Here is an 18,012-nt window from a genome sequence, read left to right as displayed (position 1 = left end):
TGAGACGGAGTTTCGCTCTTGTTACCCAGGCTGGAGTGCAATGGCGCGATCTCGGCTCACCGCAACCTCCGCCTCCTGGGTTCAGGCAATTCTCCTGCCTCAGCCTCCTCAGTAGCTGGGATTACAGGCACGCGCCACCATGCCCAGCTAATTTTTTGTAGTTTTAGTTGAGACGGGGTTTCACCGTGTTGACCAGGATGGTCTCGATCTCTTGACCTCGTGATCCACCCGCCTTGGCCTCCCAAAGTGCTGGGATTACAGGCTTGAGCCACAGCGCCCGGCCTTCAAATGTTTCTTTAACTGCAAATACATTGCTGTTACGTATCAACGGTTAAAATATAAAACATTTTTATCATTCCTTTTAAAACCCAACAATACTGCCAAAATAATGCTACCTATAGTTATGAAATACTGTTACATTTTCTGTTCCTGACATCATTCACTTCCCTATATCCTACTTCCTTTACAAAAAGAAAAAAGAAAAAAAAAAAAAAAAAGACTATGATGCTCAGGCCATGGTAAATTTTGGGGCAACGCTCATTTTCCTGTACCGTACTCTTCATACTTCAATCCACTCCTGTTTTAGACATCATTTCATTTGATTTTTCTTTTACAAAAAGTAGTTCACCTACTTGAATATATTATACAAGATTCAAATTAATAAACCAAAAAGAATCCAGAAAATTATAATTATCTGATTATCTTGCACATGTAAATGTTAACATAAATTTTAACAAATAACTGTGATCCAATCCTGCCATCTGCTGTTTCAAATGTGAAATCATACAGCTCAAAAGTAAGAAACATGCTCAGTAATAACAAAGTGGTTAACACAGAATTTATGCCAATTCCAATTTTATAATAATGTAATTAAATGGCTGAGTAAAGAAAAGCTTATAATAAACCCACGCAAGAGATCCGTATTTTTCCTGGCTTTCAAAAGACAAAGTATTTTTATTAAAACCTTTGTTATCAGGGTAAATGTATACATTTACATTTAGGAGATTTCAGCTCCTGCATTTCCCCAGCCCCATTTACTTAAAGTTACTGATGCCTTTCGTTTATAGGATTAGCATTGTGTGGTTCCAAGTAAAGCCTCAATGGAATAAAAAATATATTAGTTGTCTCATCCTCCAGCAGGAATAGGATTTGAAAGTCTGGTTACCTTAAACCTAACAACTGTGATAAGCCCTGGAAACGTGCTCCTCTTTTCAGAAGTCAGTAACTCTGCAGACCTACCTTTGGATACTATTCATTGGGTTGGTGGCTAGCCCTGGAATGGCCACTTCTTTCAATTAAAACTTTCCCAGCACCCAGTCCTAAGTTGCTCCTAATTTCCTCAAACTATCTTATGTTCCCAGGGATCCAGCACATTTTGTACCCAGCCTATCAAGTTTTAGGACAAGACACATTAGCTTCTTTTTAATAACCATATTCTTTACTATACCGTATTATTACTAAACATGTTGTCTTATACCAAAAATACTTCAACCATTCCTTTCTACTTCTAAAATTATTTGAAACATTATTGACAGAAACAAAGTAGATGCATTCAATTAAAGTGTTTTAAAAGGCTCTGCAGATTTTACCTTGAAATGCCAAATTCTTGGTGAGGCCTTTTGCCATTATTACGTTCCCACCTTGAAGACTGTTCAACAGGTAGCAGTCCTGAAGTAACTGAGCTCCTCCTCAGCTGTGGAGTTTGCAAACTGTTCCTATTTAGTCCCTGTTGAATAATTTAACAATGGTTAAAAATGTCACTCTTTAATATGCCATATATGTAATATTAATGATGGCACATGAAAATGTCAATATTTTTAACATGTATGAAGAAAAAAGGAACATTCTATTCTGAGAATCTGTCAATTTACTCCAAATTTTACTCTATTTTGTTATTCTATTCCTCTTCCTCCTACTAAAAAATATGTCTGAACTCTAATTTAAACTAGATTCTTTTTCTTTTGTAATTTTATTGCTTGTTTCATGAGAAAGAAACAATTAGCAATCTAAAAGTGGATATGAAAGATTTACCCTGAAAATCAACTTCAGAGGACAATCTTAGGATCAGGGATAATCAGCCCTATAATCTAAATTTTTTATAATAAAGTGCTATAGAATTTACTTAGTGGTTAATCAGGAGAAACTGCAGGAAGGATTCTGGGCTTAAATAAATGATTGAGTTAAATACAGAACACTTTTAGCATTAACATTTTGCCCTAATTTTTAAAAACATTCTCAACTAACCCAAATGTTCAATTAATAATAATATTCCATTTTTGACCATTATAAATAAGTGTTTTACTGAGATTTACATAATAGTTTCTGCTTCTTATGAATTTCTTCTATCACCAGACACTGCAGCAATCTCAGAGATAAGTATCTGTCTTATATATCAGTTTTCTCAAGGACACTGATTTTGTAAAGGTTAACAGTTAATTATGCCTCCGGGAAAAAGTTCTTTATGTTAATATCCTTGTTGACTATAATTTAGGTTCATATGATCTTTCTTTGTTCTTAACGTATATAAGATAATTATATTAAGTTAACTGTTCCTTTTCCCTTTTGCCTACTGTTTTTTCTATAAATGTCGTGGCTATTTTCTGAAGTTGCATCAAGCTTCTTATATGCTTTCCAAAAGGAGAGACAAATTAGACATAGAATTCTAATAAGGAGTTTAAAGAACATAAAGAAAAGGAATAAGGGTTACTTCCTGGTTCTTATATGACTTAGTCTATCAGTAGATTCCAGAACCTAAATTAACCATGATTAACTACAATGCTCAGGAAATGAGGCATTTAGGCATCCTGTTTAATTAATATTATGTTTAAAATGTTTCTAAAATATACCAGTACAATTTTCTACACACTAAATACTGATATTAATATGATTTTTGATTAAAATTTTTAAGAATTACTATTTTTAAAAATTTCTATCCTGAGTATCAAATATTAATAGAAAACGCAAAGAGTATTACAGAGTGAAAACTGCCTCAAGAATATATTAGAATTATTTTATTGATGGTTTGTTGCTATGCCCTCTGGATGCTTGTGATTAACCTCTTTCTTATAAGGTAGAGTGCTAAAACAGAAGTCATACAACTAAGCACTAATTAATTGGGTTTGACTAATGTAGGTGCTACTACATAAACTTTAAGAAAATAAAAGCATCAAATAACTATGATCCAGATTGTAATGAATGCTTTTGAAATCCTTTTCCTCTAATTGGGTTTGCTTAACTTTTCAACATTTCTAAACCCCAATGCTGACAACTGATAAAATTAACTGATGATCAGAATCCCTACAAAAACTGTATTTACCTATTTCTAAGTTCTATAAGCTTTATTACAATTGACAAAATTAACTGAAACAAATTTCATCTTTTCTTGGTTAGTTTCCTTATCTGGAATAAAGTGGTTGAGTAAAATAATTTTTTAAATGTTTCTAGTTTTGAAGTTTTATGATTTTAGCTATTGTCAAAGATATCGATAATAGTCAAATAAAACAAGTAAACGCACTCTGAACAAGGATAATGCATATCCATTTCAAACAGTATTTATTTTCTAAAGAAAATCCTATTTTGAAATATTAATATTTTAAAGTGAAATTAATCCTCTATTCTAATGATAGAAAAATCAATGCTTACTGAATTACAGTAATCTACAGTAGGTAACGGGGGAAAAGAAGGTTCAAAAAACATAAAAATAATTTTAAAATAATGCTGTGTAATTCATAAAATGAATATTATAATGACCATTTCTTCTTGATTCAACAAGAACAATTCCTGGATTCTAAAGAATAAAATAGAGCAATAACACGATTTGACTACTAGTTTGTTGTACAAGCCTGAAACGAAATTTGCTTGTTGTAGCCTACTTCTTAACAAGAATAATAATACATAGTTACCATTCAAATTATAACTACTAATCACAGCAATGTATTTAAAATAAAAACTGAATACTCTTCTATAATTATTTCAGCTTATAAAGGCCTATAACATCCCAAGCAGCTCTATATTATGTCTGGTGCTTGAAAGGAAAATTGTATTTTATATAGACTTTAAAGGAGCAGTTAATTTGAAAATATCATTAAATTTGATAAATAGGGTTGCATGATTTTTGTATTTTGACCTTGTTAAGTTTTCTATCCCCTTTCTCAGCTGGGTCCTCTATTTCAGAGCACGGATAAAATCCAGGAAATGGTGTGAGAGGATTAATCTTTGGCCTACAGGAACCTGAGAAAGCACTCATTAAGCTACTGATACTCTGTAGAGAGGAAACAACTTGTGGTGGAAGGCTTGGATCAATCAGAAGATCTGACACCATATTGCGAGCCTCATTTAGCACTGAAAGATCAACTCCGTTTCCGCCTCCAGGATTCTAGAAAGAAAAAAAGTAAAACTTTCATTCATTTGTACATGGCATAAATTATATAACAAATGGTATAATTCTAACTTAAAACATATATACATATGTAGCAAATAACTGTAAATTTTAATTTTTTCTTAATTTTTTGTTAGCTGATTATCTCATATTTAATGGTATTAATTACTAACACTGATCTTATGACTAGTATAAAATTCAAACTGTATTTAAAGTGTGCAATTTGAACATTTCATTAATTCATTAATTATTTCCTTTCCTTTATAACAAAATTTATTTTAAACACACAAAGCATTTATTTCATTTGCCTTACTCACTTATGAGGCCGCCTAACATAGTGACAAGGTTTTGTAGCAAACATAGCTGAATTTGAAACCTAAACTTTAACCTAAATTATGTGATCTTGAGTAATGTATTTAACTTCTGAACATTTTAGTTTCTTCAATGTAAAATCATAATAATGTCTACCTTATTATGGGCTCATGAAAAATCTGGTAATATAGGTAAAGCAAATAAAGCAGTGTATAATGTATGATTTAAAGTACAAAAAAAGTATTATTACTATTAATATTATGGAAAGTGAGGAGATAAAAATACAGAAAAATGTTAAATCAGAGTTCAAAAGAGATAGCAATAACTTAAAGATGAATAATTAACAAAAACCTCAAAGACAGGGTAGCATCAGTCTAGGCCTTAAAAAATTGGCAAAAAAGGAATTTTTAAATTAGAAGAAATATGTTACTGATGTAAACATATGAGGTGACTTTTAGTTTCTGAAAATACACATATGTGATGTTCAACTTGATTAACCATAGAAATAAGTGGACTAACAATCAGAACAATAAATTAAATGTTACTTGTGTTTGTTTTGTTGAACCTTGAACTTACATTTGGAAATGTTTGGAATTAACAATTATTCAAATTAATAATTTCACAACAAAACTCTTTATTAAAGTATCCTCAATATATTTTGGAACTGAGAAATATTATGAAAGTTACACCAATATAGCTAAATAATATCTGCTCTTTGTGAAATTTTTTTTCTTGTGAAGTGTTAATATATATTAGGTTTTAATTTAAAACATTTTCTGATACCAGGACATAACCAAGCTATTTCTAGCCTTTCTCCACTGCAAATAACATTAAAATAAACACCGGTCTATATACATTACTGTGAACAATTAAGCATACTTCTTATAGACAGCTTCCCATAATCTGAATTGCTGAATGCAAATTAACATGTTAAAAGTTGGTCATTTCTCTAAAACTGCCTTAGAATATGTTAATCAAATGTATACTTCTAATTGCATTTAACAGCAACTATTTTTTCATACCCCATTACAATTAGGAACTATGAAATTAATTAATCACTATCTACATGATAGGCAAAAAAACCCACCTCTAATTGCTGCTTCAACCTGAATTCTCTTATTATTGTGATTCTAAATGTTCCTTATAATATTTCTATAGTTTATACTCCTTTTCTGTGAACTTTGTCAATTTAACCACTCATTAGAATTCCGTAGGGTCTCATTGAGCCACCACAGAATTCAAATGGAACACGTACAAAACAATTTTTGTTTGCAAGTAAACTTTCCTCAATACTGCCTAAAAACTGTTGAAATTAGGAAAGAATAAATCACAAATTTACTGAGAGTACAGTGTGACTTTCACTTTTACAATACAAGGTAATTAGAATTCACTCATAAATATCTCCCATTACAACAGGAATACTTCATGTAAAAAAAAAAATCATTTTCACAGACAAATCCTTTTACATGGTCCATTTTTCCTTTTTTTCATATTGTATCCTTTTAAGGTAAATACTGGTCTTAAGTTTACCATTTTATTGTTTTCTGTTTGTTTCTTCTGTTCCTTGTTCCTCTGTTTTTGTTTTGCTTTTATACTTTAAATTCAGGGGTACATGTGAAGAATGTGCAGGTTTGTGACATAGGTACACACATGCCATGGTGGTTTACTGCACCCATCAATCCATCATCTACATTAGGTATTTCTCCTAATGCTATCTCTCCCCTAGCCTCCCCACCCCCCAACAGACCCCAGTATGTGACGTTCCCCTCCCTGTGTCCATGTGTTTTCATTGTTCAAGTCCCACTTATGAGTGAGAACGTGCGGTGTTTGGTTTTCTGTTCTTGTGTTAGATTGCTGAGAATGATGGTTTCCAGCTTTATTAATGTCCCTGCATAGGACATGAACTCACCCTTTTTTATGGCTGCATACTATTCCATGATGTATATGTGCTACATTTTCGTTATTCGGTGTATCACTGATGGGCATTTGGGTTGATTCCAAGTCTGCTATTGTGAACAGTGCCACAATAAACATACATGTGCATGTGTCTTTCTAGTAGAATGATTTATACTCCTTTGGGTATATACCTAGTAATGGGATTGCTGGGTCAAATGGTATTTCTGGTTCTAGATCCTTGAGGAATTGCCACACTGTCTTCCACAATGGTTGAATTAATTTACACTCCCACCAACAGTGTAAAAGCGTTCCTATTTCTCCACATCCTCCCCAGCATCTGTTCTTTCCAAACTTTTTAATGGTCACCATTCTAACTGGTGCAAAATGGCATCTCAATGTGGTTTTAATTTGCATTTCTCTAATGACCGGTGATGATAAGCTTTTTTTCATATGTTTGTTGGCTACATAAATGTCTTCTTTTGAGAAATGTCTGTTCATATACTTTGCCCACTTTTTGATGAGGTTGTTTGTTTTTTTTCCTGTAAATTTGTTTAAGTTATTTGTAGATTCTGGATATTAGCCCTTTGTCAGGTGGATAGATTGCAAAAATTTTCTTCCATTCTGTGGGTTGCCTGTTCACTCTGATGATAGTTTCTTTTACTGTGCAGAAGCTCTTTAGTTTTATTAGGCCCCATTTGTCTATTACGGCTTTTGTTGCCATTGCTTTTGGTGTTTTAGTCATGAAGTCTCTGCCCACCTATGTCCTGAATGGTATTGCCTAAGTTCTGAATGGTATTGCCTAAGTTTTCTTCCAGAGTTGTTATGGTTTTAGGTCTTACATGTAAGTCTTTAATCTATCTTGAGTTAATTTTTGTATAAGGTGTAAGGAAGGAATCCAGTTTCAGCTTTCTGCTTATGGCTAGCCAGTTCCCCCAACACCATTTAATGAACAGGGGATCCTTTCCCCATTGCTTGTTTTTGTCAGGTTTGTCAAAGATCAGATGGTTGTACATGTGCAGTGTTATATCTGAGGCCTCTGTTCTGTTCCATTGGTCTATATGTCTGTTTTGGTACCAGTACCATGCTGTTTTGGTTACTGTAGTCTTATAGTTTGAAGTCAGGTAGTGTGATACCTCCAGCTTTGTTCTTTTTGCTTAGGATTGTCTTGGTTATGCGGGCTCTCTTTGGGTTCTGTATGAAATTTAAGTAGTTGTTTTTCAATGCAGTGAAGAAAGTCAATGGCACCTTGATGGGGATTGCATTGAATCTATAAATTATTTTGGGCAGAATGGCCATTTTCACAATATTGATTCTTCCTACCCATGAGCATGAACTATTTTTCCATTTGTTTGTGTCCTCTCTTATTTCCTTGAGCAGTGGTTTGCAGTTCTCCTTGAAGAGGTCTTTCACATCCCTTGTAAGTTGTATTCCTAAATATGTTATTCTCTTTTTAGCAATTATGAATGGGAGTTCGCTCATGATTTGGTTCTCAATTTGTCTGTTACTGGTGTACAGGAATGCTTGTGATTTTTGCACATTGATTTTGTATCCTGAGACTTTGCTGAAGCTGCTTATCAACTTAAGGAGATTTGGGGCTGAGACGATGAGGTTTTCCAAATGTACAATCATGTCATCTGCAAATAGAGACACTTTGACTTCCTCTTTTCCTATTTGACTACCCTTTATTTCTTTCTCTTGCCTGATTGCTCTGGCCAGAACTTCCAATACTATGTTGAATATGAGTGGTGAGAGAGGGCATCATTGTCTTGTGCCAATTTTCAAAGGGAATGCTTTCCAGTTTTTGTCCATTCAGTATGATATTGGCTGTGGGTGTCTCATAAATAGCTCTTATTATTTTGAGATACATTCCATCAATAACTAGTTTACTAAGAGTTTTTAGCATGAAAGGCTGTTGAATTCTGTCAAAGGCCTTTTCTGCATCTATTGAAATAATCATGTGGTTTTGTCATTGGTTCTGTTTATGTGAATTATGTTTATTGATCTGTGTATGTTAAACCAGCCCTGCATCCCAGGGATGACGCCAACTCGATCATGGTGAATAAGTTTTTTGATGTGGTGCTGGATTCAGTTTGCCAGTATTTTATTGAGGATTTTTGGATCAATGTTTATCAGGGATATTGGCCTGAAATTTTCTTTTTTTGTTGTTGTGTATCTGTCAGGTTTTAATATCAGGATAATGCTTGTTTCATAAAATGATTTGGGAAGAATTCCCTTTTTTTGGATTGTTTGGAATAGCTTCAGAAGGAATGATACCAGCTCCTCTTCAAACCTCTGGTAGAATTTGGCTGTGAATCCGTTCTGGTCCTGACCTTTTTTTGGTTGGTATGCTACTAATTACTGCCACAATTTCAGAACTTATTGGTCTATTCAGGGATTTGACTTCTTCCTGGTTTAGTTTTTGGGAGGGTGTATGTGTCCAGGAATTTATCCATTTCTTCTAGATTTTCTAGTTTATTTGCATAGAGGTGTTCATAGTATTCTCTGATGATAGTTTGTGTTTACATGGGATCAGTGGTGATCTCCTCTTTATTATTTTTATTGTGTCTATTTGATGCTGCTCTCTTTCTTCTTTATTAGTCTGGCTAGTGGTGTATTTTGTTGATTTTTTCAAAAAAACAGCTCCTGGATTCACTGATTTTTTGAAGGGTTTTCCATATCTCTATTTCCTTCAATTCTGCTCTGATCTTAGTTATTTCTTGTCTTCTGCTAGCTTTTGAATATGTTTGCCCTTGCTTGTCTAGCTCTTTTAATTGTGATGTTAGGATGTCGATTTTAGATCTTTCCTGCTTTCTCTTGTGGGCATTTAGTGTTATAAATTTCCCTCTACACACTGCTTTACATGTGTCCCAGAGATTCTGGTACATTGTGTCTTTCTTCTCATTAGTTTCAAAAAACATCTTTATTTCTGTCTTAGTTTCATTATTTACCCAGTAGTCATTCCAGAGCAGGTTGTTCAGTGTCCAGGTAACTGTGCAGTTTTGAGTGAGTTTCTTAATCCTGAATTCTAATTTGATTGCACTGTGGTTTTGAGAGACTGTTTGTTATAATTTCTGTTCTCTTTCATTTGCTGAGGAGTGTTGTACTTCCAATTATGTGGTCAATTTTAGAAAAAGTATGATGTGGTGTTGAGAAGAATGTATATTCTGTTGATTTGGGGTGGGTGGGGGAGAGTTCTGTAGATGTCTGTGAGGTCTGCTTGGTCCAGAGCTGAGCTTAAGTCCTGAATATCCTTGTCAATTTTCTGTCTTGCTGATCTGTCTAATGATGACAGCAGAGTGTTAAAGTCTCCTATTATTATTGTGTGGGAGTCTAAGTCTCTTTGTACGTCTCTAAGAACTTGCTTTATGAATCTAGATGTTCCTGTATTGGGAGCACATATATTTAGGATAGTTAGCTCTCCTTGTTGCATTGATCCCTTTACCATTACGTAATGCTCTTCTTTGTCTCTTTTGATCTTTGTTGGTTTAAAGCCTGTTTTAACAGAGACTAGGATTGCAACCTCTGCTTTTTTTTTTTTTTTTTTTTTTTGCTTTCCATGTTTGGTAAATATTCCTTCCATCCTTTATTTTGAGCCTATGTGTGTCTTTGCATGTGAGATGGCTCTCCTGAATACAGCACACCAATGGGTCCTGACTCTTTATCCAATTTTCCAGTCTGTGTCTTTTAATTAGGACATTTAGCCCCTTTACGTTTAAGGTTAATATGTTATGTGTGAATTTGATCCTGTCATTATGATGCCAGCTGGTTATTTTGCTCATTAGTTGATGTAGTTGCTTCCTAGCATTGGTGGGCTTTACAATTTGGTATGTTTTTGCAATGGCTGGTACCAGTTTTTCCTTTCCATGCTTAGTGTTTCCATCAGGAGCTCTTGTAAGCCAGGCCTGGTGGTGACAAAATCTCTCAGCATTTCCTTGTCTGTAAAGGATCTTATTTCTCCTTCATTTATGAAACTTAATTTGGCTGGATATGAAATTCTGGTTGAAAATTCTTTTATTTAAGAATGTTGACTATTGGCCTCCATTCTCTTCTGACTTGTAGGGTTTCTGCAGACAGATTCCATGTTAGTCTGATGGGCTTCCCTTTGTGGGTAACCCGACCTTTCTCTCTGGCTGCCCTTAACATTTTTTCCTTCATTTCAACCTTGGTGAATCTGACGATTATGTGTCTTGGGGTTACTCTTCTCAAGGAATATCTTTGCAGTGCTCTCTGTATTTCCTGAATTTGAATTTTGGCTTGCCTTGCTAGGTTGGGGAAGTTCTCCTGGATAATATCCTGAAGAGTGTTTTCCAACTTGGTTCCATTCTCTTAATCACTTTCAGATACACCAATCAAACGTAGATTTGGTCTTTTCACATAGTCCCATATTTCTTGGAGGCTTTGTTCATTTCTTTTCACTCTTTCTTCTCTAATCTTGTCTTCTCACTTTATTTGAGTTGATCTTCAATCTCTGATATCCTTTCTTCAGCTTGATCGAATCGACTATTGATATTTGTGTATGCTTCAAAAAGTCCTCCTGCTGTGTTTTTGAGATCCATCAGGTTATTTACGTTCTTCTCTAAACTGGTTATTCTAGTTAGCAATTTGTCTAATCTTTTTTCAAGGTTATTAGCTTCCTTGCCTTGGGTTAGAATGGTCCTTTAGCTTGGAGGAGTTTGTTATTACCCACCTTCTGAAGCCTACTTCTGTCAATTTGTCAAACTCATTTTCCATCCAATTTTGTTCCCTTGCTGGTGAGGAGTTGTGATCCTTTGGAGGAGAAGAAGCATTCTGGTTTTTAGAATTTTCAGCCTTTTCAAACCAGTTTCTCCCCCATCTTTGTGGATTTATCTACCTTTGGTCTTTGATGTTGGTGACCTTTGAATGGGGTCTCTGAGTGGACATCCTTTTTGTTGATATGGATATTATTCCTTTCTGTTTGTTAAGTTTTCTTTCTAACAGTCAGGCTCCTCTGCTGTAGGTCTGCTGGAATTTTGCTCAATGTCCACTCCAGACCCTGTTTGCTTGGGCATCACCAGCAGAGGCTCCAGAACAGTGAAGATTGCTGCCTGTTCCTTCCTCTGGAAGATTTGTTTCAGAGAGGGACCCACCAGATGCCAGCCAGAGCTCTCCTAGATGAGGTAGCTATCAGCCCCTACTGGGAGATGTCTCCTAGTCAGGATACACAGGGGTCAGGGACCCACTTGAAGGGGCAGTCTGTCCCTTATCAGAGCTCCAATGCTGTGCTGGGAGATACGCTGCTCCCTTCAGAGCTGTCAGGCAGGGAGGTTTAAGTCTGCTGAAGTTGTGCCCACAGCTACCCCCTCCCCCAGGTGCTCTGTCCCAGGGAGATAGGGGTTTTATCTATAAGTCCCTGTCTGGGATGCTGCCTTTTTTTCAGAGATGCCCTGCCCAGAGAGGATTCTAGACAGACTGTCTTGCTGCAGAGGCCTTGCTGAGCTGCAGTGGGCTCTGCCGAGTTCGAACTTCCACAGTGGCTTTGTTTACACTGTGAGGGGAAAACTGCCAACTCAAGCCTCAACAATAGTGGACGCCCCTCCCCCCACCAAGCTTGATCGTCCCAGTTCTATCTCAGACTGCTGTGCTGCCAGCAAGAATTTCAAGCCAGTGGATCTTGGCTTGCTGCACTCCATAGGGATGGGACCCGCCGAGCCAGACCACTTCACTCCCTGGCTTCAGCTCCCCCTTCCAGGGGAGTGAAGGGTCTGTCTTGCTGGCATTCCAGGTGTCACTGTTGGGGAGGGGGGGAGCTTCTGCCACTAGCTCAGTGTCTGCGCAAATGGCTGCCCAGTTTTGTGCTTGAAACCCAGGGCCCTGGTGGTGTAGGCATCAGAGGGAATCTCCTGGTCTGCCGGTTGCAAAGACCATGAGAAAAGCGCAGTATCTGGGCCAGAATGCACCATTCTTCCTATTACAGTCTCTCACAGCTTCCCTTGGCTAGGGTAGAGAAATTCCCTAACCCCTTGTATTTTCCAGGTGAGGTGACGTCCCACCTGCTTCAGCTTGCCCTCTGTGGGCTGCACCCACTGTCCAACCAGTCCCAATGAGATGAACTGGTACCTTAGTTGGAAATGCAGAAATCACCCACCTTCTGCATTGATCTTGCTGGGAGCTGCAGACCAGAACTGTTCCTGTTCAGCCATCTTGCCAACAGCTTTTAAAGACCTGTTCCTCTGTTTTTTCTTGCTTTTCTGGGGTTACAGAAACTTTTTTATGATTCCATCTTGATTAATTTATAGAGTTTTTGAGTGTATTACATTATATAGTTTTCTTAGCAGTTGCTCTTGGCAACACAATGTACATATGTGACTTATCACAGTCTACTGGTACCAACATTTTACTACGTTGAGTGAAGTGTGAAAACCTTACTACCAGTTAGGTCTCTACCTTGCCTACTTTTAAGTATAATTATCTTGTCTTGAGTATCAGATGATGTGATCATTTTTGTTGCAATCATCAAATATGATTCATGAAACTCACAAGAAGGATAGTCTATTATATTCTCACACTATTACTTCTCGTGTCATTGTTCTTTCTTCTTTCCTGTTACTCCAAGATTCTTTTTTTATAACTTCCTTTCTGTTTAAAGCAGTGGTTCCCTAACCTTTCTGGCACCAGGGATAGGCTTTGTGGAAGACAATTTTGCCACAGGCTGGGTGGGGGTGTGAGGAGATGGTTTCAGGATGAAATTGTTCCACCTCAGATCATCAGGCCTTAGATACTCATAAGGAATGCACAACCCCAAATCCTTTGCATGTGCAGTTCACAATAGGATTTGTGCTCTGTTGAGAATCTAAAGCAGCAGCTGATCTGACAGGAGGCAAAGCTTAGGCGGGAATGCTCATCTGCCCACTGCTCATCTCTGGCTGTATGGCCCCCTTTCTAACAGGCCACAGACAAGTGCTGGTTGGTGATCCCTGGTTTAAAAAACTTCCTTTCGTCTCTCTTGCAAGGTAAATCTCTTAGTGACAAATTCATTTTGTTTTCCTTCATTTCACAATATTTTCCTCTTCATTCTTAACTAATACTTTTGTTGGATATAGAATTCACAGCCGTTTTCTTCCAGCACTTCAAAAGTGTTCTGCTGCTTCCTTCTGGCTTTCATGGTTTTAAATGAGAAATCTGCTATTATTTAAATTGGTGTTCCCCTATAGGTCATGTGTTGTTTCTCTCTGGATGGATGCTTTTTAAGATATTTTCTTTGTCTTTAGCTTTCACAAGTTGTGACATGTCTTAGAGTAGATTTTAAGGAGTTGATGCTATTTGGGCTTCAGAAAGCTTCTTGAATCTGTAGGATTATGTTTTTGGCTAAATTTGGGAAGTTTTCAGCCATTACTTCTTCAAAACTCTTTCAATTGCACCCTCTTTCTCCTTCTCAAACAATAATAATACAAATGTTGGTTCTTGGATACTGCCCAGCAAGTCCCTAGGGCTCTGTTCATTCTGTTTCTGTTTTCTCTATCTTGTGAAAAATTGGGTAAATTCTATTGATCTTTCCTTAAGCTCACAGATTCTATCCTTCTGTCATCACTCTGTTATTCATCTCATCCAGCAATTTTAAATTTCTATCATTTTATTTCTCAGCTCTATAATTTCCATTTGTTTCTTTTTTATAACTAATATTTCTTTTGCTAATATTTTCTTTCTTTTTCCATTTGTTTCAAGACACTTTGTAATTATTTGTTAGAACATTTTTATGATGTTCGCTTTAAAAATCCTTGCCAGATAACTCCAAATCTGATTCATCTTAGGGCTGTCACTGCTTTTTCTTGTTCAAGTTGTGATTTTCTTGGTTTTGGTATGATGGGTGATTTTTTATTCTATCCTCAATATTTTGGCTACAACTTACAAGACTCTAGGTCTACTGAAATCTTTGACATTAAAAGGCAGCCTCCTCATTTAGGTTTATCATGCAGGCCCTGGCCTACTTTTGTGGGCTGTCCTTCTGATGACAATTTAATTTTCAAAGCATTCACAATCATTTTGGTCTGTTTGATTTTTTTTTTTTTTTTTTTTTTTTTTTTTGGTGCCCCTAGGGTTCCCACTAGCCCATATTCATGCCTTAGGGTTGGGGGAAAGACAGCTTCCTCAGGTTGTGTCATCTGGTACCTTGTCGGGGGAGAACAGAGTGTCCAGGCACAGGAACAAAGATCACTTTCTGGGCTAGGCATTTGTAGGGATATCCCCTTTGCCAGTTATCTCTCAGTGGGGAAGGGAAGTCTCATGCTCAGGAGGGATGGAGAATGCTTCTCCCTGGCCACTGATTGCCAGTGACTCCAAATCAATTCTCCCATGCCAGAGCCACCAGCCTTGCTTAGTGTTGTTGGCAGGACTCTTGTTTAATCTGGGGGAAAGAATGAGCTTATCTGTGTCACCTTATGTTGTCGGGTTGAGAGTGGAGGCCTAGACCACCTTTTGCTGTTGGGTATGAGTCGTAAGAGACTCTGGCACTGGTTGTTTCTCCTGTACTAGGGTCCCTAGCCAGTCTGCCTTCCTCTTTCCACTTTTCACAGTTCTCACTTGATTACCTCTTACATCATTTCCAGAGTTAATAACTGTACTTAGCAAGAAGGAAAAGAGACAAATATGGTAACACATGCAAAGCATATAAAGTAATGAATAGTATATATAACTAAGGGTAAAAGTAGTACTGTTATTATTATTAGAAAGTGATGAGATAAAAATACAGACAAAATGGCATCACAGTTCAAAAGAGGTATAGAAAACTTCCATTTGGATGGTAACAGAAATTTTATGGAAGGGGTAGCATTTGAGCTGGGCCTTAAAAAATTGGTAGGATTATATTTATAAATGTTAGGGGAGAATAACTGTTTACAATAAAACAAAACAAAAATGTACTGGGGGAGTGTACTGCACAAAATGTACACAGTATAAATAAAAGTATAAAAGTGGTAAAATACAATTTTTAGGTGGTAAAATAATGCTGTACAGGAAACGTGAAATTATTAAAGTACAAATTATATAAGAGAGCAATGAAAAACAGGTTGGAAGGGCATGTTGGGACCAAATTTTTGAGAATACTGGATTCCAACCTACGTAATATGAGTAATAAAGGATTGTATATAATAGATTTTGAACAGGCTGCTGAAAAAAGAAAATAAAGTAAGTTAAGGAAAAAAAAGACGTGATAGAACCCAGTGCAACTTTAAAGAGGATAGTTAGGGTATGCAGAAAGCAATGCTTATATAAAGACATGACAAGGTGTGGGAAATAAGCATTCCAGGCAGAGAGACTAGCAAGTGCAAAGAGCTGAGGCAGAGGCCTGTCTGACTTGTTTGGGAAATAACAAGGAAGGCAGTGAAGCTGGAAAGAGTAACTAAAGGAGAAAGTAGTAGAAGACAAAGAGAGAGAAGTAAAAGAGAGTAAAGGAGGGAACCAGTTGTGTAAGTTCTTTAACATACATGACAAAGGCTTTTACTCTGGGTGAAACAGGAGAGAAGTGAGCAAGGATAGAGTGATATGATAATCTACGTCAGATTAAATTATATATTTAAATTATTTGCTGCAATTTTAAAAGTTGAACTTAAATTCCTATCTCCCGTTCACTTATATTTGACAAAATCTTGATTGTTGTACAGAAAGTTAAGAATAGTTTTTGTGTTTTAAATGGTTATTGAAAAAGAAGAGGAGTGGGAAGGAGAAGAGGAAAAAGAGAAGGAGAAACAGCAGTAGGGGCAGCAGAAGGTAGCAATGACCATTTGTTTCTTACAAACACTAAAATATTTACTCTCTGGATTTTTAAAGAAAAAAATGCTGATTCCTGCCTTACACTACAAGTTCAGCTTAGTATTTATTATTGTTGAAATTTATATAATATTGTCTCACATTTTTATTGAGTACCAGGCACATATTAATCAGCCCTTTTAGGGAACTGGTATTAATCTCAATGTGTAGATGAAGAAATAGGTTCAGAATGCCTTAAGAGGCTTGCCTAATTTTCCAGTTAAGAGGGACTGGTTTGTATCAGACCAACTCTTCTGTCTAGAACAACTAGAAAAGCTGAAAAAAATATAAACAGCATACATTTCAAGGCTTCAAAATACAACCAGACAGCCAGGGCATAAAAGGCCAAGAACCCAGAATTAAGAGAAAAGATTGAAAGAAACACAACATTCTGTTCTACTCTTTTCCCTCTAGGAATTTTCTGCTGAGTCATAACCTGCATAGAGCAGAGAGGATGAGAAGCACAAAAGAGGCCAGAAAACAGTACAGATCTATAAGCCCAAGGGGCTGGGAGACCAAAATTGGAGTTCAGAGCTATGAAAACAGGGAGGGCCAAACAAGTTCCCAAAGTGATGAGAAAAACAAAGTAGTGAGCTTCAATTCAGACCTGCTTTTCCTCTAAAGGCATTTGCTAATTTAGTGGCCAAGAGAGAAATAAACCAAGTAGACATCCTCAAAAAGATTTCTATTTTGAAATTAAAATAGGGCTTTCAGTAGTCTCACAAATGCTGGAAGGAACAACAACAGAAAAAGGAATTCCTAGAAAAACACAAGTAATTCAATTGTTAGAAGAAAAGATGGAAAACCTAAATGGCACTAAAACTATTAAAGAAATTGAATCCATAACTTAAAATTTGTCCACAAAAAAATCCTCCAAGGTGAGATAGCTTTACCAGAGCATTCTTCCAAACATTAAAGGAAAAAATATCAATTCTTAATCTTACCCAGCTTTTCAAGAAAATAGAAAATGTAAATATCCCACCTTATTTTATTTTGGTATCAAGGTTCTTGATAACCATGATACCAATATAATGCCAAGAACATTATGAAAAGTAAGAATTTATGGCCAACACTCTCTCATAAACACAAATTCAAAAATTTTTTTTTTAAATTAACAAACAGAATCTAATGATACATTTTTAAAAAAAAAACACAATCGATCAAATTTACTTTATCTGTGAATACAGGGATGGTTTAACACACAAATTAAACAATGTAATTCACCACATTAGCAGAATAAGTAGAAAAAAATTCCTGAATCATTTGAATAGATGCAGAAAAAGCATCTGATGAAATTCCACATTCACTCATGACTTAAAAAGAGAAAAAAAAGTCCTTAGTAAGCAGGATTAGAATAAAACTTCCTTAATCTGCTAAAGGGTATCTACAAAAAACATTAGTGGTGATATGTTGAACATTTTCTCCCTGAGTTCATGAACAAAAACAAGGCTGCCCACTCATACCACTTCGATTTAACACTGCATTGAAGGTCCTAGACAGTACAATAACATGAGAAAAAGAAAAAAAAGGCACATGTTTGGAAATAAATAAATAAATCCATCTTTGCAGATAATATTATTGTGTACTTAAAGACTCGAAGAATCTGCAAATAAGCTATTAGAATTAATAAGTAAATTTAGCAAGGTTCCTGGATACAAGGATGA

The 18,012-nt window shown here is 36.0% G+C and overlaps 1 protein-coding gene across 5 annotated transcripts in view; it reads right to left on the bottom strand.

The window, feature by feature from the left end:
- PDE3B (phosphodiesterase 3B) overlaps window positions 1-18,012 on the bottom strand; it is a 207,790-nt gene that overhangs the window by 65,260 nt on the left and 124,518 nt on the right. For 4 of the 5 annotated variants that reach the window (XM_032241017.1, XM_032241020.1, XM_032241021.1 and 1 more), the window contains exons 3-4: window positions 4,127-4,375; window positions 1,590-1,729 (exon numbers count right to left, since the gene is read on the bottom strand). In XM_032241017.1, the coding sequence (XP_032096908.1) occupies window positions 1,590-1,729; window positions 4,127-4,375 (389 nt within the window). The remainder of the gene's footprint in view (window positions 1-1,589; window positions 1,730-4,126; window positions 4,376-18,012) is intronic. The other variant, XM_032241018.1, reaches the window with a different exon arrangement.

The sequence above is a fragment of the Sapajus apella genome, unplaced genomic scaffold (assembly GCF_009761245.1).
Source record: "Sapajus apella isolate SASKATOON/1434 unplaced genomic scaffold, GSC_monkey_1.0 scaffold47, whole genome shotgun sequence".
Classification (NCBI taxonomy): Eukaryota; Metazoa; Chordata; class Mammalia; order Primates; family Cebidae; genus Sapajus; species Sapajus apella.
Note: the sequence above shows the minus strand (reverse complement) of the source record. Positions and strands in the feature narration are given on the sequence as shown.